This window comes from Portunus trituberculatus, chromosome 27 (genome assembly GCF_017591435.1).
Source record: "Portunus trituberculatus isolate SZX2019 chromosome 27, ASM1759143v1, whole genome shotgun sequence".
In the NCBI taxonomy this organism is placed as follows: Eukaryota; Metazoa; Arthropoda; class Malacostraca; order Decapoda; family Portunidae; genus Portunus; species Portunus trituberculatus.
In genome coordinates, this window is record NC_059281.1 from 11,833,381 (window position 1) to 11,854,901 (window position 21,521).

At 40.5% G+C, this 21,521-nt stretch overlaps 1 protein-coding gene across 3 annotated transcripts in view; it reads left to right on the forward strand.

Annotated features, from left to right (window-relative positions):
• LOC123509877 (tachykinin-like peptides receptor 99D) overlaps nt 1-21,521 on the forward strand; it is a 118,545-nt gene that overhangs the window by 84,430 nt on the left and 12,594 nt on the right. For all 3 annotated transcript variants that reach the window (XR_006676312.1, XM_045264472.1, XM_045264473.1), the window contains exon 2: nt 17,411-17,623. Coding sequence is in view for 2 of the 3 variants with exons in the window: in XM_045264472.1 (XP_045120407.1) it covers nt 17,411-17,623 (213 nt within the window). In the remaining variant the exon portion in view is untranslated. The remainder of the gene's footprint in view (nt 1-17,410; nt 17,624-21,521) is intronic.

Consider the following 21,521-nt stretch of genomic DNA (forward strand, 5'->3'; position numbering starts at 1 on the left):
TATTGAGAGGCAGGGCTGTTATTAAGATCCTTTCATTAAGAAGTGAAGAAGGAAATAAAAACATATAAAAGTAACTAAAAGAATAAATTATAAGAAAAAACTACAAGATTTGTGTAAAACTTCAACAATGCATCATATTTTATTACGCAGATCCTGTATTCTAATAGTAGTTGTAGTAGTAGTAGTAGTAGTAGTAATACCTAGTAGTAGTAGTAGCAGTAGCAGCAGCAGCAGCAGTAATGATAATAGTTGTAGTAAAGTGGTGGTAGCAGTGGTGGTGGTGGTGGTGGTGGTAGTAGTAGTGGTAGTGGTGGTAGTGGTAGTAGTGGTTGTAGTGCAGTAGTAGTGGTGGTAGTGGTGGTAGTAGTAGTAGTAGTGGTAGTAGTAGTAGTAGTAGTAGTAGTAGTAGTAGTAGTAGTAGTAGTAGTAGTAGTAGTAGTAGTAGTAGTAGTAGTAGTAGTAGTAGTAGCAGTGGTTTCAAGAGCAGTATTGTTGTACTGGTCCAGCTGAGAATGACTAATATGAATACAGTGCCGGGGGAAAAACCCTGCCACTACTCTGATCTTCAAGACGCAAGGAGTACTTATTCACAAAGGTATCTTCTTAGTATTTCAAAGAAAGAATCGTCGCAGTAGAAAAGAAAACGTAGCATATCACAACAGATCCACCGAACCATTAATTCAGGTCACGTCAACATTACCTTGGATTCTTTCTGATGTGCAAAGTCACCGATAGCAGCAGAATAAACAAACAGTAGGAATGAACAAGTAAGACATAACCAGACGCTTTTTGGTAGCTCAGTTCACTAAGAAACAAGAGCGTGAGAGAGACAGCATCTGAAGACGAGATACGCGACACATGGCCATACCAGAACACGCACCTCGCACGCTGGTGGTGGCTGGGAGAGAGTGTGGTGTATGCCAGTCACACTCTAACCTACCAACAACAAAGAACAACTGGACTCTGGCGGTGGTGTAAACGTGCTGAGGCTACCAACACCTTGGCCTGCAGGGGGAGAGGCTGGGTAGGGAAGAAAGAGCAAGATGTGGCCACCCTCCCTGGAACACTTTTGTACTCTAACAAGAACAATTCAAGTTTCCACCAGTGTATTCTAAAAAAAACTTGTGTATGTCTCGAGTACTAAACACTGCGAGATTGACCTGAACTTCTTGACCAATGAAAAGCAGCTCACTCTTGTTATGGATGAGAGTTGAGTATTATGGCGCATTTCTCTTTCTCTATCTAGCATTTCCTATCAATATAACACCGTCCAGTGCTAATAATGAGTGACAATTTGCGAGGCCTATCAGCAGATCGGCGGAGTTTAGATAAAAAGGAAACGCAACAAACATTTTAAATCTCAAGTTACGATGATTACAATGAGTTTAAATGTCTGTCTTTGTATTGAAGAGCTCAACAACAAATACATAAATGCTCCCTTTGTAATCCCTCGCTGTTACACAAGAACACACGAGAGGTATTCTGGGTAATCAGAAACACAAATAATTATCATTCCATTTAACACGACTTCATGAAAGATTTGAGTACTTACCAGGGTCAGTCACACAGCGCTGCTTTGCCTCTCCATCCGTCTGCTCCACCACACCACAAGATCTGGCGACAAAAAACGTTCTTTAATCTTACGTACATCTTTCTTTCTGCCAAGTAATATTTGTAGAGTGAGAAAAAAATACGGAAATGTCCAACGATTTATAGACGACGATGAAGATAAAAAGATAAAGAAATAGTCAAGAAAAGAAGTAGTATTTGTTTCCTTGTGTGTTCTGGAGCCCCGGTCACTGCTGATTGACCGTGAGACCAGCGGTGTAATCTTGTAAACGTATTTGCCTCGAGGGACCACGCGTGATCAAGGAGGGAGGAGCAGGGAAGGAGAGCTTAGACGTGGAGAACAAGGAGTAAAAAAATACATAAAGAAAAAGGTGGAGAAAGAAGTTAGGTTTAGGAGAATAAATGGAGGAAAAGAGAAGAAATTTAGTGTTAACAGCGATGTAAGGAAAAACATCCATAGCACAATCGATACACACGAACGAACACAACAACATCAGTGTATTATTTAGTTTGTTGTTCACCCTTTGCCAAATTTACGCCACTAAACTGATCATAGGTTACCAAGTCATATTATTAAGTAAAACGCAGAATAAAATAAAAAGTGATATTTTTGTCTGTCTTTCTATACTCTAATCTGTCTCTTTACATGCTCAAACTTCCCTGTATTTCTGTTTACATGCTCAAACGTCCCTCTGTTTCTGTTTACATGCTCAACCGTCTCTTTATTTGTTTACATGCTCAACCGTCTCTTTATTTCTGTTCACATGCTCAGCCGTTCCTCTGCTTCTGTTTACATGCTCAAACGTCTCTTTAGTTCTGTTTACATGCTCAAACGTACCTGTATTTCTGTTTACATGCTCAAACGTCTCTTTAGTTCTGTTTACATGCTCAAACGTACCTGTATTTCTGTTTACATGCTCAAACGTCTCTTTAGTTCTGTTTACATGCTCAAACGTACCTGTATTTCTGTTTACATGCTCAAACGTCCATCTGTTTCTGTTTACATGCTCAAACGTTCCTCTATCTCTGTTTACATATACCCAGCCTCCCTACTCCCTGGATAAACGTTTTTCCCGCCAAATCAGAGTAGAAAACCAAACCCTACAACTTGATACTCTTCTACTTTATACTTATCAAAGACAAGATTTTTTTTCCAGCTCCTTTTTCCCTGTCACTCTTCAAGGCTCCGGTGGAAGACTTCGAGTGGTGTTGAAAAAAAATCTTTATTCGATATCCTCTCTGGAACGTTAACAAATCCGATTCGTTCCTCCCGATAAAACTGATGCATAGAACGGCGCCAGAAAACAGGATAGGGGGGAGCTGAGGGACGGAAAAAAATAACATCGAGAAAAAATAAGAGGAAAGATATCTGGACTCTCTTTCTCTCTCTCTCTCTCTCTCTCTCTCTCAAATATGTTACACTAGGAAGCACTTTTTTCAATACACAGGAAGAGAAGGAGAAGGAACACGAGGAGGACAAAGAGGAAGACAAAGAAAAAGGAAGAAAACATATACTTTTTATCAATTATTTCTCAGCTAATATTGCAATTATTTTAACTCTTACATTCCGATTTAACTTCAACTTCTTAATAGCTGAAATATTACAGAATTAATCCACTTTTTACTCATAACCCCTGAGAGAGAGAGAGAGAGAGAGAGAGAGAGAGAGAGAGAGAGAGAGAGAGAGAGAGAGAGAGAGAGAGAGAGAGAGAGAGAGAGAGAGAGAGATATTAAATGAGAAATAGATAACATAATTAATGGATCAAGATTTTGGAAAGTTTGAAATTAGTACTCAGTCTCTCTAGATAGATAGATGGATAGATAGATAGATAGATAGATAGAGAGATAAATAGACAGATAGATAGATAGGTAGATAGAAAACGGAAAAAAATGTTGACCCGTTTTCTGTGTTGATCCGATAATTTGTGACATAGCTTGTCGTTCCGCTCAGCTCAATTTAACAATGCAATTAATACTTTCAAACGGAGCACTTATTTTTTTGAGTCAGAGAGAGAGAAAGAGAGAGAAAGACAGACAGACAGACAGACAGAGAGAGAGAGAGAGAGAGACCCCTTATTAATGCTAGATATAAACAAACAATGCTAAACGAACACAATTAAATGAACTGGAGATTAAATTGTAAATGGAAACCGTACATTCAATTCGTCATCCTCTTCCAGCCCTCCAATCTTTTTTCCCTCTCCCGTAATGCCCTGAAATCTCTCGTTCACTTCAAAAGGATATCAATTCACATTTTTTCTCCCTTTCTGTGCGTACTGCGACACGAGAAGGGGAGAACGAAAAGCGTGGAGGCAAAAACAGTGCTAGCGTCACGTTGTCACCGTAACCTTTGCATTCTAGGAGCTTAAAAAAATGTTGAGACGAAGGTGTTACAGAGAGAGAGAGAGAGAGAGAGAGAGAGAGAGAGAGAGAGAGAGAGAGAGAGAGAGAGAGAGAGAAAACGAAAGATTAGGTCAGGTGTCATAATATTTCTCGGTATGTGGTAATTTCATGTGATCATAATGCAAAGTGTATATCAACGTAAAACTCATAATACAGAACGTTCACACACACACACACACACACACACACACACACACACACACACACACACACACACACACACACAGGAGACAACACATACCCCACGTCACTACATCACAACAGCAGCAGCAGCAGCAACACAGCACCATCACTTATAAAAGCACACACATTAACTTCAACACGAATTACTAACACACTCCCGTAACGCTGAAATAACATGACAGAAGCTATTACAGTTAACATGAGCGTCATAGCCACTACCATCACCACCATCATCACTAACACCACCACCACCACTACTACTAATACTACTACTACTACTACTACAACTACCATCATCACCTTTGTTCTCTTATATGCTTTGAATTATCATGTGTTTCTTCGTATATTCAATTAATCTTTCTCCCTGCCTTCCGTTTTCTTCCGTTATTTTCATGGTATATAAAAAATGGGAATGTAATAAGACTCAATCTCTCTCTCTCTCTCTCTCTCTCTCTCTCTCTCTCTCTCTCTCTCTCTCTCGTCGCGGTACAGTGGAACCACGCATGCTTTGGGGCCCGAGGGGTCTCCAAGCGCATGGGTTCGAATCCTGTCCACGGTCCGAGTGTAGGTTGGGTTTCCTCACTCGGGGCAACGGTTTCCTAGCAGGTGGGCTTTGAGATAGGAGGCATCACAAAAAGTATCCCCTTTAGCCCATAAATTCCCGTGAAAAGCACACATGGTAAAAAAAAAAAGCATTAATCCAGTGTCTGTCAATAAGCAGTGACTGTAAAGGAGGAGAAGCAAAGAGAAAGCAAAGCACATAATCTCCAGTATCTTCAAACCACCAAAGACAATAATCTCTGTTCATTATCTATTCTCCCTTGCATACATCATCTCATACACATAAAAGTAAACATGAACAAGTACGTGGGATGAGAAATCACTTACTAAATTTAAGATCAAGTCACGGTGTTTTTAGTTGTTAATGTTTCCATATGAAAGAACAAAGCTTCCCTTCTCTTTCCCCTCCTACACAGACAGCTGATGGCGAGCGTGTCAAAATGCTTCGTACAGAATAATGGAACGTGAATCGCCCTTTTTTATCGCTCGTAAGGAGGATTGTGTGGTTAATTCTGATAAGGGACGGGAGGACGGGAGGAGGGAGAAAAGGATGGGGCGGAGGGAAGCAATATGGAAAAAAAAAGATGGAAGTGTTTTTATTTTATAGATGAATGGGAAGCGAAAAGATGAGCATCGGTATTATTTTTCACTTATTGGCATCGTTTATTTTCTTATTTGTGTTACATTTCTCCTTCAATTGGTCTATATGGCAACACTGACGAAGACTCTGCATTTCTCTTCTTACATGTTTCAATTTACTGAAGCTTCTAAAGTTGTTGGAGTTATGATTTAGTTTTCTATTGACGGTTACCTCCACCATCACCACCACCTTCACCACCACCATCACCACCACCATCACCACCAAGAGTTCGTGCTCAAGAGCCTTAAATTTCTGCCTTGATAATGTTTAAAGTGCAAATTTCACTCTTCAGCAATTATATCACCTCCTTCTCTGCCTCCTCCTACTCCTTCTCCTCCTCCTCCTCATCATCATCATCATCATTTTCTTTTCAAAGTTTTCTTCTCTTTTTTCATTATTATTATTATTATTATTATTATTATTATTATTATTATTATTATTGTTGTTGTTATTGTTGTTAATGTTGCTGTTTTTATTATTATCATTATCACACATTATTTTTTTCAATAACGCTGTGAAGAGAGAGAGAGAGAGAGAGAGAGAGAGAGAGAGAGAGAGAGAGAAAAAGAATGCGTTTGTGTGTGTGTGTGTGTGTGATTCACTGATTGATCTGCTGCAGTCTCTGACGAGACAGCCAGACGTTACCCTACGGAACGAGCTCAGAGCTCATTATTTCCGATCTTCGGATAGGCCTGAGACCAGGCACACACCACACACCGGGACAACAAGGTCACAACTCCTCGATTTACATCCCGTACCTACTCACTGCTAGGTGAACAGGGGCTACACGTGAAAAGAGACACACCCAAATATCTCCACCCGGCCGGAGAATCGAACCCCGGTCCTCTGGCTTGTGAAGCCAGCGCTCTAACCACTGAGCTACCGGGCCGTGTGTGTGTGTGTGTGTGTGTGTGTGTGTGTGTGTGTGTGTGTGTGGTCTCATTAAGGTCCATTAATTAATTACCAAAATTTTTCTCTCTCACATGGGTGGAGGCGCAAATTTACATCCCCATCACTCCACCCCTCCCCCACAACGACCTCCTTTTCTTCCTCCTCCTCCTCCTTCTCCTCCTCCCCATCCTCCTCCTCCTCCTCCGCCTCCTCCTCTTTCTCCTCTTCAATCTCTTAAACATACTATACTTTAAACTCAGCTAGTGTTTGTCCAGTTACCTCTGCCTAATCAAACTTAATCCATCTTATCAATTTTGAGGCAATAAAATACAAATTAATATTAACAACGTACCAAAATCAAAGCAAGCATCACGACAGTCGATATTTAAGTTGTTATAGTCAAAGTGTTCTAAATTCTGTACCGATATTTTGAAGCTTCTACATCAGACATACTTTTCTTCCTAGTCACGCCGTTACCAAAAGAGGAAAATAATGGCAGTAACTTGCGAGACGTGAATCTATAAACAATAAAACAATAAGCGAGAGAGAGAGAGAGAGAGAGAGAGAGAGAGAGAGAGAGAGAGAGAGAGAGAGAGAGAGAGAGAGAGAGAGAGAGAGAGAGAGAATTCATACTTCATAATTAAAAAGACTTACCTTCCTTTCCTCTTTGCATCACTTCCTTTAAACAAAAGAATTAATGAGTGAGGAACAAATAAGTTACAATATTAACTTTCCATTATGCCTGAGAATTTCAAGCTGTGACATTAAAGCAACCAACTAGGCAGACAGATATTTCCATCCTCGCAGCCACATTGGAAACCAGATCGACAGCCAGACAGCCAGACAACCAGATAGCCAGACAGCTAGACAGGCAGCCATATAATCGGACAGTCATGGAGGAAAGTATCAGGCAGTTAACCAGTCAGTTCATACAAGTAATTGAGTCTAAAAACCAGTTAGTAGAAATGTCAGTCAGTAGATCAGTCAGATTAAAAAAAAGAACTTTAATCTCAACAAAGAAAATGTTTGTCACTCAATAGGACAGCCAATCAATGCGGCAGTGCAGTGATTTAAACAAAGTATCTCTCTCTCTCTCTCTCTCTCTCTCTCTCTCTCTCTCTCTCTCTCTCTCTCTCTCTCTCTCTCTCTCTCTCTCGATACCATGGCAATGTAATAATAATTTCTCGTTAAGTGCTGTTAGTTTGATATAAAGTCTGGTCCCTTTCAATACTCTGTTAACTTTGCAGGCTCGTAAACATTAGTGAGGCGCAGCCGAAGCCAAGACGCCGCCGACCACGGTCTAAGAGAAGGGGCGGGGAGAGAAACGGAGACACAGAGACAATGTTTAGAAATCATCAAAGAGAGAGAGAGAGAGAGAGAGAGAGAGAGAGAGAGAGAGAGAGAGAGAGAGAGAATCATTATCACTATATTATTCAATCTCATCTGCAAATGTACCACTCCCGTCTCTCTCTCTCTCTCTCTCTCTCTCTCTCTCTCTCTCTCTCTCTCTCTCTCCTAGTCAGTCAACCATCAACGCTTTGTTCTTTTCCCATCAGACACACAATCAGAAACAAACCTCTTCATTCACTAAACGACATCTACCTTACCTTCCCTGCCCTTCCCTTCATCCCTTTTCACTTCCCTTTCCTTTCCTTTCCTCCCTCTCCTGCCTCCCTTTATCTCCCTCACTCCCTCGTCTCCTCCATCCATCTCGTTAAGGGACGGAATAATGTCAAGGCTCTCTCGTCACTGTCCCACTGTTGTCGCCGCCTCTCTACCCTCTCCCGACATATCTTCTGGGCTTGACATTCGCTCCGACGGGTTACAAAGCTGAGGTATTAACGCTTCTCCTATCTCTTTAATTACCCGTCTCTATCTCTCTCAGTAATTAGTCACTGGTGTGTATTTTTTTCCTTATCATATTCTCTATTGGACTTCATATCCTGTAAAATATTCTTACTTATTTAAACTGTTTTTCTTTTCTTCCTTCTTCTCCTCCTCCTCCTGGTTTTATTCTTAAGTCTCCCCTGAAAGGCAGTCCTCCACCTTCACGACGCTAATCCCTCCATCCTTCTTACGACGTCTACTTTCAGCGCCGTGAGAAAAAAAAAGTAGAAAAAATAATTATTGCTAGGCGTCGCACCTTCTCCTCACCTTAAGACGCCGCGTGAAAGGATGCCAGTCTTTTGTTCTTCAGAAAATCCTCTCAGCCATTAGATTAATATTTTTTTCCTCGATAGTTTTATCAAGTGGGTCGCGGTGGCGGTGGTGGTGGTAGTGGTGATTGTGTAATAGTAGCAGTGGTGATAGTAGTAGTAGTAGTAGTAGTAGTAGTAGTAGTAGTAGTAGTAGTAGTAGTAGTAGTAGTAGTAGTAGTAGTAGTAGTAGTAGTAGTAGTAGTAGTAGTAGTAGTAGTAGTAGTAGTAGTAGTAGTAGTAGTATGGTAGTTGTCCTTAGCATGGATACACCTGAGTCCACTATGAACGTGTATTTAATAGTATCACAAGACACAACAGGTATAGCCGAGCAAACGAGAGGCTTGATGGTGAGCGTGTCGCCTGAGGCGGCGGCGAGCGAGACCTGACTGAAGGGAAGACGTGACGTCACCTCAAGCCAGCCAAACTGATTCTATAAATAGAATGTTTTACAGAAAACGGAGCACGGGCAGTACATAAGGACATACTAACATAGTAGTAGTAGTAGTAGTAGTAGTAGTAGTAGTAGTAGTAGTAGTAGTAGTAGTAGTAGTAGTAGTAGTAAAGATATAAATAGTGATGATATAATAAAAACAACAGCAACAAAAACAACAACAGGAACAACATCAAAAAAACAAGAACAACAACAACAACAACAACAACAACAAACAACAACAACAGCAACAACAACAACAACAACAACAACATAAACCCCATAAGCAACACCCACGTACTCACAATGTTTTTACAATCTTTCACTACTCACCATTATAACTCTCGGGTTTCCTTCCACCACCACCACCACCACCACCACCACCACCCACCTTCGCGCTACCTGGTAATTTCAATCCCCACACAACACGCAGAGTCTATATATCGAAATGAATAGCCGAGCAGTTATCCTCCATTATCCAAGTTGTTGGGAAGATGTGTGTGTTATTAGGTGTTGCCCTGCCCTGCTCTCCTATCCACCTGTTCTATCTCCTACACCTTGTCTCATCCGCCCGCTCCTCTCCTATTCTTCCTTATCATTTTTCAAGCATTCTTTACTCTTATATTTTTCTTTCCTTTTTTCTACCTTTTGTCTGTCTCGGTCTACTCTTTTTCGCCTATTCTCTATCTTTTCCTACTTCTTGTTTTGTTTTCCTATATCTCTTTTCTTTCATCCTTTCTTACACAGTATTTTTCTTTCACTTTCTTTCCATTTCTGTTATTTCTTTCATCTTGTTCATCTCTTTCCATTTTCCTTCTTTTCTCATCTAAATTCTTCTTTCATTCATTTCATTTTCTCTATCTTTCTTGTTTTCTTCGCTTTTCTCCTCTTTCTTCTCTTATTATCTCTTTCTCGTTTTTCACTCATTATTATCTTCCTTTCTCTCGTCTATTTCCTTCATCTTCCCTTCCTTTCTCATCTTCTTTCATTAATTTCATTTTCTCTATCTTTTATGTCTTCTTTGCTTCATCTCCTCTTTCTTCTTTTATATTTTTTTCCCTTTTCCATTCACTATTATCTTCTTTTTTTTTCCTTTCAGTCCTCGCCTCGTTCTCTCTTCTTACTAACTGCTCTCCACTCTTCTCTTCCTTTCTCCTTCATCCTCTCCACATCCACTTTCTAAGACTTCCTCTCTTTCTCCTCGTTTCTTCCTTATCGTCGTTCTCTTTTACCTTCATTATTCTTCACTTTTCTCCTTTTCTTCTTTATTCTCTATTCTCGGATTCTTTTTTTAGTTGTTTTTCTCTTTGAGTGTTTGTTATGTGCTTCCATTTTTTTTTTTTTTTCTATTTTTCTGCATTTTTTCTTACTTGTTTTTTCCGTTTCTTTAATTCCAGGGTATATATTTTTCTTATTTCTGTGTTTTGTTTTGTTTTTGCGTTTCTTTCTTTTTCTTCTTACAAAAAATAGTCTTAGATTTCCCCCATTGTTCTATTTTACAATGTTCTTTTTTTTTTTCTTTCAGCGATCAATTTCCATTTTTTTTTTTTTTTTCTATTCTAACAAATCGACCTTCCTTCTCTTCCACTTTCAGGGTCAATTCTTGGAAACCCTTATACAATTCTGCTTCATCACTTCCTCCCTTCCTTTATCTTCCTGTGATTCTTCCCTCATTATTATTCATTGGTTCGATTTCCTTCCATTTTGCCAATAATCTTCCCTCCTCCTTCTCCTCCTCCTCCTCCTCCTCCTCCATCTACTTATCCTCTCTCCTATCTCCTCCCTTCCTTTCCTTGTTTCTCTCCCGTTTCCTTCAATTCTAATTTCTTATTCAGTATCTCAATATCTTGACTTTGGTTCACCTGTCAACTCTCGAAACTCTGCTACCTAGTTTCTGGAGGAGGAGGAAGAGGAGGAGGAGGAGGAGGAGGAGGAGGAGGAGGAGGAGGAGGAGGAGGAGGAGGAGGAGAGCTTCTTAAACGATCAGCTCTCTCGATCCATTAATGTACTGTGTGTTGAAATGCAAAATGATAAAAATTCATATACGTTGCTGATTGATAGAGAGAGAGAGAGAGAGAGAGAGAGAGAGAGAGAGAGAGAGAGAGAGAGAGAGAGAGAGAGAGAGAGAGAGAGAGAGAGAGAGAGCACTATCAATTATTCAGCCTTTCATTAGTTACCATTTCAACTTCCAAATGTTATCAAGCCATTATCTTCTCCCTTCTCCTCCTCCTTATCCTCTTCTTCCTCCTCCTCCTCCTCTTCCTCCTCCTTTTCCTCCTCCTCTTCCTCCTCCTGGGTCGTGGGGTGTTAGGCTTCCACTTAAGGGCTATTACAGGTTTCGATCCCTTGTACGTGTATCAAATAGCCTGGCTGCCTCCCTGTGATAAACTCTGTAGATGATGAGAGGGAGGATGGACGCAAGGAAAAGGGGAAGGTGTAGGAACGGAAGGGTGGAAAGAGGAAAGGCTGCTGGGATGAGGCAAAGGAAGGAGAAATGGATGAATGGGAGAGAAAGGAGAGAAGAGAAGAGAAGAGAAGAACGAGAAATGGATAGAGGCAAGAAGAGAGAAGAGAGAAGAATGGAGAGATGGATGGACACAAGGAGAGAGAAAGACAAAGAGAAGACGAAAGGAGAGAAAATAAAATAAGTGGCTTAAATAGGAGAAAACAGTGAGATTGAGATTGACGAGAGAGAGACGAACAGGAAAAAAAAGGAGACGAAAAAAGGAAAAAAACTAAAATAAAAAAGACTAACAAGAGAAGAGAAAACGAAATGTGAAACAGAAAGAGTAAAACCAGTCGAGGGAAAATAATATACTGAAGCAGACTAGAAAAATAATGAGGGAATCAAGAAAAACAAGAGAAAAGGGAGAAAGGAAGGGTATCATCTGTCATAATTCTCACTGATCATTGGGTGTGGGAAGTGAGAGAGAGAGAGAGAGAGAGAGAGAGAGAGAGAGAGAGAGAGAGAGAGAGAGAGAGAGAGAGAGAGGTGTGGGAAGAGGTGGGTGTTCCGTAACATGTTTTGGTCTTAGAGTGACGAAAGAATGGAGAATGTGTGGAGGATAGAGGATAAATAGAGATGTGGGAAGAAAACGAAGAAGAGTTTATGTGATGATGAGAAGCTTAGAGATGTTGTTGTGAATGGTGAATGATGAGGGATGAAGGAACTAAGAGAGGATACTGTGGTGGAAGCAACAGCACGTGATGAGTTAATGAGGAAGAAAGACGTTGAGAATCATGAGTCTTATCGCTTTTGCAACTCGATACTGATTTGTCTTTGTTCTGTTTGCCATGACAGAAATAGATTAATATACCTTCATATTCAAGAGTTTAGGAGAAATTAAGATGAGGAAAGCAATGGAAGAAGATGGAATGTTGACCAAATGCGAACAACAACAAAACAACAACAACAACAACAACAACAACAACAATAACAACAACAACAACAAAAAGAAAGGCAAAGAAAAAGAGGATACTGTGGTGGAAATAATGATGGTTTGAACAGTGAAGGTAAAGAAAAAAATGTAATGAAGTGATTTATGAGACACGGAGAAACGAAAAAATATGTCTTACAGTAACAACTATTTTTCCTTCCACGCCTCTATTCACTTCACATCACTTCACCATCACAACACCATAACTAGCTAGCAACTCCCCGGTGACCAATTCATCACCATTTCACCATCCAGTGGTTATTTTCCTCTTTAGCTCACAGGGAAAGGGAAAAATACGATGACGTTATTTTTTTCCTTTTTTAACATACTTGTCAACAAAAATAACAATAAAAGTATATGTAGTTTAGCTCCAAAGACATTATTACTCTTTAAAAACAGTTCAAGTAGTAGAAATAATAAAATAAAGCCAAGTAGAGTGCTGAGTCTATTAGCCAAAACGCCTCAGGATATTTCTAGAAATCTCTTGACCTTTTCTCCAAGTCTTCATTCCTGAACACTATTTTAGAAAACTGGAAAAGTCAGATAAAAAAAAAGGTTAAGTGTCAACAGCTCACGAGGATGTGTTTTGATGCTAATAAGGCCGCGTGTGAGAGGCGGAGGGAGCGAAAAGAGGAGGAGGAGAAGGAGGAGGAGTAGGAAGAAAGAGGAGTGCTGACGAGGTGTTATGGAAGGTGTCGCCGTGTGAAGGAAAAAAAATAGCAAATATAAAATAGCCAGCAGTAAAATATTATCGTCAATTTTCCTGCTTCTTTATCGCACAAAATGTCAGAAGGGGAAAAGTGTTGGTGAGTATATGATGAGCCGAGACGGAGGAGTGTCTGGAGCAGCGTAAACAGTGAAAATGTATGACAGAAAACCGCTGAAGGTTATCTCTGAACTGTTCTGTGTCCTTGGCTTGATGATGTTATTTCTAGTGCACGAGGAGAGTGAAATTTTAACTATATGGATTTTTGAATGATTTTTTAATGTGAAACAAATTTGATTTATGTTGGGGTGTTCTATGTCTCTGAGCGAAGAAGACTTTAATTATGTTTTTATTTATTTATTTGTTTATTTACATCATGTGGGCTTTTTCACGGGAATTTCTGGGCTAAAGGGGATACTTTTTGGGTAGCTCTTATCTCAAAGCCCACCCGCTAGGAAACCGTTGCCCCGAGTGAGGAAGCCCAACCTACACTCGGACCATGGACAGGATTCGAACCCGTGCGCTTGTAGACCCCTCGGACCCCAAAGCATGCATGGTTCCACTGTACCACGGCGGCCGAAAGGATATTTGTTAAGGATATTTCTCTATGTGAAAGCTATTATTTTTCCATGTTAAAGAAGCTTCATCTCAGTGAAAGGGATGTTATTTCTCTAAGTGAGGAAAACAGTACAATGCTCACCACTGAAACATTATCATCGTGCGTGTTCCTATCCATCAAATGCGAAAAAGAAATGCAAGACCATTACTCCTTTCATCCAAGTCTCGCATGTTCACGCCACTGAGGTAGGGCACGCTACTGCCTGCTGGGGATCCATCGCAACAATCCGGGGGCGCCCTCCTGCACGTGCTGCTGTACTATCTGTGACGCTAATCCATCCCATCTAACTCAGCCCTTTATTGATTTATATCATGGAGCAAATTTACATATTGAGAACTTCCCGCCTGGAAATTATCATATTCATTGAGGACGAGGGAAAAATACGGTCTTTCTTCTCCATTTAATAAAGCTAGAATGTCCCCAAACGCTATGAAAAAAAACAAGGAAGGGAAAAAGTTGGAATTATTCTGCCGATCTTCAGTGAAACGGAATAAAAATGCATCATGCGTTTTCTTTCCGTTGTCATAAAATTCCAATATAAGATTATGAGAGGGTGAAAAGAGCAACAGGATGCGCGGAGTTGGAGAGTCAGGAGAACGTCAAGAATACAACAACCGTTAGTGAGATTAAGACGAGAAAACAAAAATGCATCAGCCTTTCCAAAACACATAGCACAAGATTATGACGAGACGAGGAAAGCAATAGGTGATAAATTAATGAAGAAGACGTTAGGAATCATGACTATTATCTCTTTTGATAACTCCACACTGATTTGTCTTTATTCTGTTTTCCATAATAAAAATAGACCTTCATATTCAAGGATGTAAGAAAATTGAAGAAAAGGAAAGAAATAGAAGATAATGGAAGTAATGGAATGTTGATCAAATGAGACGAGGAAGAAGAAAGGCAAGGAAAAACAGGAGGAATTAGTGGACAGGGAGGAAGAAAGAGACGACCGGGAGATGGAAAGGAAGAAAGAGGAGATATGGCAGGATACAAGAGGTACGGAGCGGTGAAGGCTGGGCGAGGTGAAGAATGGGTGGGGATGAGCTACAGTACGTACAATATATTTAGCTTCTTGCATCACTCACTAATTACTGGAGGGATAACCGATAGGCTTTCTAATTTCACTAATGTGGCTTTCTTCCTAATTGCCTTTTACCACACGGAGACTGAATTGCTGAAGAGATGGGAGCGTAACATAATTCTAGCTCATTTTTTCTTTCTTACGTACGAGAAACACAAACACTAAACTAGACCAAACGTTAAAGGTGAATTATGAAGCAGAGTTGTTACAGAGAAGGGATCTAAACAGAATTCCGAGCCACGACTACTTGTGTCTTTAACTGAGAGACATAAGAGGATAAGAAGAGGTTCAGTTTTGACATGCCTCTCAAGAAGACATAGAAAAGATGACATTTATTTAAGTTACGTGTTTCTTTAAATGAGAGACATATAAGAAGAGACACAAAATCATACACGCTAAGTAAGAGAGGAAAAAAAAATTGAGGTTTAATTTCAACATGCACATCAAAAAGACACGAAAATTATGACAAGACGTTACATGTTTCTTTAAATGAGAGACATATAAGAAGAGACACAAATATCATACACGCTAAGTAAGAGGGAAAAAAAATGAGGTTTAATTTCAACATGCACATCAAAAAGACACAGAAAAGGTGATATTAATTCAAGTCGCTGCAAAATCAAGTCTTCTCTCTCTTATGTCCATCAGATGTTCGTGTATTCCAGGTTGTCCAATATTTCTTTTTTTCTTTCATCTATGGCATTTAAAAACGAAGAAAAAATAGAAGTTTGTAATAATTTTCGTGAGTGACTCCAATATCTTCTCTCTCTCTCTCTCTCTCTCTCTCTCTCTCTCTCTCTCTCTCTCTCTCTCTCTCTCTCTCTCTCTCTCTCTCTCTCTCTCTCTCTCTCTCTCTCTCTCTCTCTCTCTCTCTCTCTCTCTCTCTCTCTCTCTCTCTCTCTCTCTCTCTCTCTCTCTCTCTCTCTCTCTCTCTCTCTCTCTCTCTCTCTCTCTCTCTCTCTCTCTCTCTCTCTCTCTCTCTCTCTCTGAATTGCAATCGGATAATTTACAAGTGAGGTATTCAATCTAACCTCTCTCTCTCTCTCTCTCTCTCTCTCTCTCTCTCTCTCTCTTTGCTCGTGTAATTGCCTGGGTGAGTGACAGCAACGTGACGGGCCAGGAGGAGTAGGAGGAAAGAGAGGAAGAGGAAGAGGAAGAGGAAGAGGAAGAGAAGGAGGAGGAGGAGAAATCGAGTGACGCTCAGAAAAAAAAGGAGGAGGAGGAGGAGGAGGAGGAGGAGGAAGAGAAGAAGAAGAAGAAGAAGAAGAAGAAGAAGAAGAAGAAGAAGAAGAAGAAGAAGAAGAAGAAGAAGAAGAAGAAGAAGAAGAAGAAGAAGAAGAAGAAGAAGAAGAAGAAGAAGAAGAAGAAGAAGAAGAAGAAGAAGAAGAAGAAGAAGAAGAAGAAGAAAAAGAAGAAGAAGGGAGGAGGAGGAGGAGGAGGAGACTCAGATAATGTAGTGCTAATCAAGAGACAAGACTAGTAGTGGTGGCCAAGACAATATTATAATTTTGTTCTTTATTTTTCCATATTTTTTTGAGCAAGTGTGGATCATTACAAGTTACACACAAAGATATGTCAATAAAGGGGAACAGAGGAGGAGACAAGTAAGAGGGTCATTCAAGGTTCATAAAGGTTCATAATGAAGATTAATGACAAAAAAGCAAAAGACTTATGAAAGAAATTTAGGAAAGTAAGCAAAATTAATTAGTGAATGTAAAAAATACTATATAATTTTTTTATATATATATTTTCAAGTGAGTTTTATTTTCGTCTCAATATTTTCTGTTTTGTTAATCCACACATACTAGGATTCTCTCTCTCTCTCTCTCTCTCTCTCTCTCTCTCTCTCTCTCTCTCTCTCTCTCTCTCTCTCTCTCTCTCTCTCTCTCTCTCTCTCTCTCTCTCTCTCTCTCTCTCTCTCTCTCTCTCTCTCTCTCTCTCTCTCTCTCTCTCTCTCTCTCTCTCTCTCTCTCTCTCTGGAAAAGTACGTGTTTTATTTCCACTGAAAAAATTATAGTGACAATATCTGTACTATGACATTCGTTTACTAAATGGAAAACACACACACACACACACACACACACACACACACACACACACACACACACACACACACACACACACACACACACACACACACACACACACACACACACACACACACACAGAGAGAGAGAGAGAGAGAGAGAGAGAGAGAGAGAGAGAGAGAGAGAGAGAGAGAGAGAGAGAGAGAGAGAGAGAGAGAGAGAAAGTTATACATCACATCCATAAACTGCAAACGAAAACAATATAAATACACAAAACTCAAGGGATTATTGTTTTGTGAGCGCCCCGTGAATGCAAATATTTCCTGTGATGCAATTAGCTCTTTGTTTACATTAGGAATCTGAGTGACGCCACCAAAGGACTGGCTGTGGTTAGGAATTATAGCCACATGCTCCCATCTGTGTGTTGGCCAGTAATAGGAGAAAATAAACGCTGGAAAAACATGGGGAAGTTGTCGTGGTGAAATATCTCAAATATCTTTAAAAAGTGAGATGCTAATTTTTGTATGAACGATATATCCTTTAGTAGTAGTAGTAGTAGTAGTAGTAGTAGTAGTAGTGACACAAATAATAATCAACACAAACAGCAACGAAAACTAGCTCTTCACAACTAACCTCTCTCTCTTTCTCTCCTTCCTCAGATACATTGCCATCATGCACCCGCTCCGGCCACGCATGGGGAGGAAAGCCACCATCCTCATCGTGGTGTGGATATGGGTCTCGTCCGTCTGCCTCTCGCTTCCTAATCTCATCTACTTCACCACCGCCACTCTCAGCTACGCCGGCGGGGAGAGGATTGTCTGCTACGCCGCCTGGCCGGATGGGGACCAGGGCGAGAGTCAATCTGAATACGTGTGAGTAACTGAGATTGTTTTAACTAACCTTTGCTTAGTGTTTGAGTTTCTCCTCGTGATTTTTCGTGTCTTTTTGGAGTGTTAGTAATTGTGGTTTGTTTTGTCGTCTGTGTTACTATTTTTTTCTTGTTTTCTGGTGTGTTTCTCGTTGTGTTACTATTTTTCTTGTGTTGTGGTGTGTTTCCCGTCTGTTACTATTTTTTCTTGTGTTGTGGTGTGTTTCTCTGTCTTTTTATGTGTGAGTCTGTAATATGTATTTGATATATTGAGATGTAGCGGTCAAATGAATATACAAAAGATAACCTTCATACATCACGAATTAATATGTGAAACAAAATCCTGGTTAGATGCCTTTTGTATACTCGTTATACTCGGTGTTGTGCTGAAATGTAATAACTGCAGGTAAAAACTTTGGCAATTTTTACGCACTTGATATGGTATGGTATGGTATAAAAGAATCTGCTACTGAAACGCATAGGGTCCTTTTTTTTTTTATCTGACTTATTAATATACAATCTACTCAAGTAAATAAAATGCTGAAAACTTTTACACCTGATGAAGGAACAAACATTAAAAAAAAAAAAAGGGAGATGAAAAGCAGATATACATATACACAAAGTAATAGAACTTCATAAAAACTTTCCCATCATAATTAAAACGACCAAAATTCAACTCTTTTTCAAGCATGGCAACAAAATTTTTTTTAATATGACTTTTCCAGCATCCATTTTCATTATATTACAAAAAAAAGTGGCGACAACATGGAAAGCGTGAGTGAGAATTACAGAATTAAATAACAGGAATTTGGAAATGCATAAAGTATTCCAACTCTTGGGGCTGAAACCTGGTGCGCTACAATAATATTACAAGTGCGTCTGAAATAAATGAATAAATGAATAAAGGAGTTAATTTCATTACTGAACTCAGAGAAATGATAAAATTATAAAATACATAAGAGAAAGCAATGAGATATCAATACATAATGAAAAATATTAGAACATGCCAATTTGATATTATTGAACACAGGTCCGCGTTATGAGAGAGAGAGAGAGAGAGAGAGAGAGAGAGAGAGAGAGAGAGAGAGAGAGAGAGAGAGAGAGAGAGAGAGAGAGAGAGAGAGAAGAGTCGTAGCGGTAAAACACACACACACACACACACACACACACACACACACACACACACACACACACACACACACACACACACACACACACACACTAACACACTAACACTTTCCCTCACTTCCCCTCTGTTCCCTTTCTTCCTCTATCCCCTCCTCTCCCCTCCTTGATTTACTCCCTCTCCTCCCTCCTCCGTTAAGTTATCAATCCCAGTCATGCTTTGCCTCGGCGTCACTCCCTCCATTATCTCTAAGTTCTTTGTCTCATTCTCGTGTTTTTCCATAAATCAAGAATTACGGCTGCTCTATCCTGCCGTCTGTCTGGATTTATGAAGGATCTTGTCTGTCCTGAGTTGTCCTTCCTTCTTTGTTCCTGATGCTGTAAATTTTCCCCTGTGTGTGTGTGTGTGTGTGTGTGTGTGTGTGTGTGTGTGTGTGTGTGTGTGTGTGTGTGTGTGTGTGTGTAGGCCAGTCATTCAGTCAATCAGTAAATAAGTAATGTTTTATTGGTAACATCAGTGCCAATACTTAATCATATAATACGCATCAAAAATAGCAGTAATTAGCCACGGTCCGTCGAGCCGTAGCTTCTTGCTGGATATTTATTTCTTAATTCATACAAAGATCTAGTAGCATACAAACACTGCACGCCTAATTAATAAAACAAGAAAAAGCTGCAATATTAATTTCTGTGAAGGAAGCAACAAATACAATAACAAAAATAGTGTGTGTGTGTGTGTGTGTGTGTGTGTGTGTGTGTGTGTGTGTGTGTGTGTGTGTGTGTGTGTGTGTGTGTGTGTGTGTGTGTGTGTGTGTGTGTGTGTGTGTGTGTGTGTGTGTGTGTGTGTGTGTAATAATAATAATAATAATAATAATATACGGTTTATTACTTTGGCAATGTAAAAAATTACACTGAAAATGTACAGGGGGGGGGGGCATTAAGACAATGAACTATGTGTGTGTGTGTGTGTGTGTGTGTGTGTGTGTGTGTGTGTGTGTGTGTGTGTGTGTGCGTCGGCCAGTGTCTTGTCTCTCTAGTATTGGGACGAGTCTTTTTGCAATTCCCGCCCTGCAACTCATTCACAGTGACATGGATTGTGACTCCAGCACGGTGAACTATTAAAGTGGCCTTTCCGCGTCCCCACAAGCCACGCCCGTGATGCTTTGTGTGTGTCTATAGGGCGGGGCGGGGCGAGGTTCAGCGTGTTTCATGTATCCAAACCTTTTACAGCGGCAAGTTCGCGCGTTTTATTCACTTGTCATCGTTTCAGTTCACATGTTGATCTTTGCTGAAATTTACATCAATCATCATTTTATTTACGACGTAGTTATTATTCATGTTTTTTTTTTTTTTTCTATTTTATCAGACATTAGTGAACAAAACTGACTATTCAATGATTCACGAGAAAATATCAGTTAATTTGAATGTCATCTTTTTGAAGCCTCACATTTGTTTTAGGGGAAAGGAAGAGCAATTACATCATTCTGCCATCTAGAGAACAGACGTGAATGTTGTCTGTGTGATGACTACGTGCCACTGCTTCTCTTGCTCCCTTTTTCCACCCGTGTGTCATTTGAGAATCAGTCCCTTTTTATGTGTGTGTGTGTGTGTGTGTGTGTGTGTGTGTGTGTGTGTGTGTGTGTGTGTGTGTGTGTGTGTGTGTGTGTGTGTCTGCGTGTGATGCGCTGCAGGACAAATGCGGAATCAGTAAGAATAAAATAGAGAAGCAATGAATAGTTTTCCTCAGTACAAACACACACTGCATGTTTGGCAACCAATTAACATACCATCGCCTGAAGACCCACGCAACAGACTCTCCTCCATCTCCTGCTCCTACATTCCCTGCTGCGTCTCTTCCTCCACCTCCTCCTCCTCCTCCTCCTCCTCCTCCTCCTCCTCCTCCTCCTCCTCCTCCTCCTCCTCCTCCATTTCACTCCCCATCACCCATGCACCTCACACCCCGATGCAGCACCACACACCAATTAGCACACAGCTCCGTAACGCCACTGAAGAGCTCAAAAGGCCACTTAAATAATCTGCTTCCGTGCGTTTCCATGCCCTTACACAATACCACTACCACTACCACCACGACCACCACCACCACCTCCTCCTCCAGTGCAGAGAACCAGTCCTTCAGCACGCAGCGCCTCCTCTCTGGTCCACGCGAGGCAATCCAACGCCACGCTTCCCCCTTGAAAGGAAGGAGCGGCATTGTCCCTCAAGACCATTGCCGAAACCTGCTTGTGATTACTTGTGTCAGCCGCGGGAAAGAGGAGAGGAGAGGAGAGGAGAGGAGATGAGAGGACAGGAGAGGAGAGGAGAGGAGAAAGGATGAGAGGAGAGAAGGGAAGAGAGGAGGAGAAGGTACAAAAGAGATAGCTGGATAAAGCAGAAGATACAAGAAGAGTAATAGAAGAAAATAGCGTCAAGAAAAAATGAAAGAGAATTAAGACAAAACTAACGAAATGAAAACACGAGCAGACTGAAGAAAGTGGAGAAGGAAATAAAAAGAAGGAAAGGAAAGAAAAGAGGAGAGATAAAGGAGGGAAGAGAGGCAGAAGGAAACATAGGAGGGAATATGAGAAGAGGATGTTGAAAGTCATGAACACACACACACAGGAGGAGGAGGAGGAAGATGAAGAGAGGAGGGGGAAGAGGAGAAGGAGGAGAAGAGGGGGAGAAAAGCGAAGGACATAAAAAAAGTCATGAACAACGAGTGAGAGACTAGTAAAAAAAAGGGTACAAAAAAGCGAGAGGGAGAGAGAAAGAGAGATAGA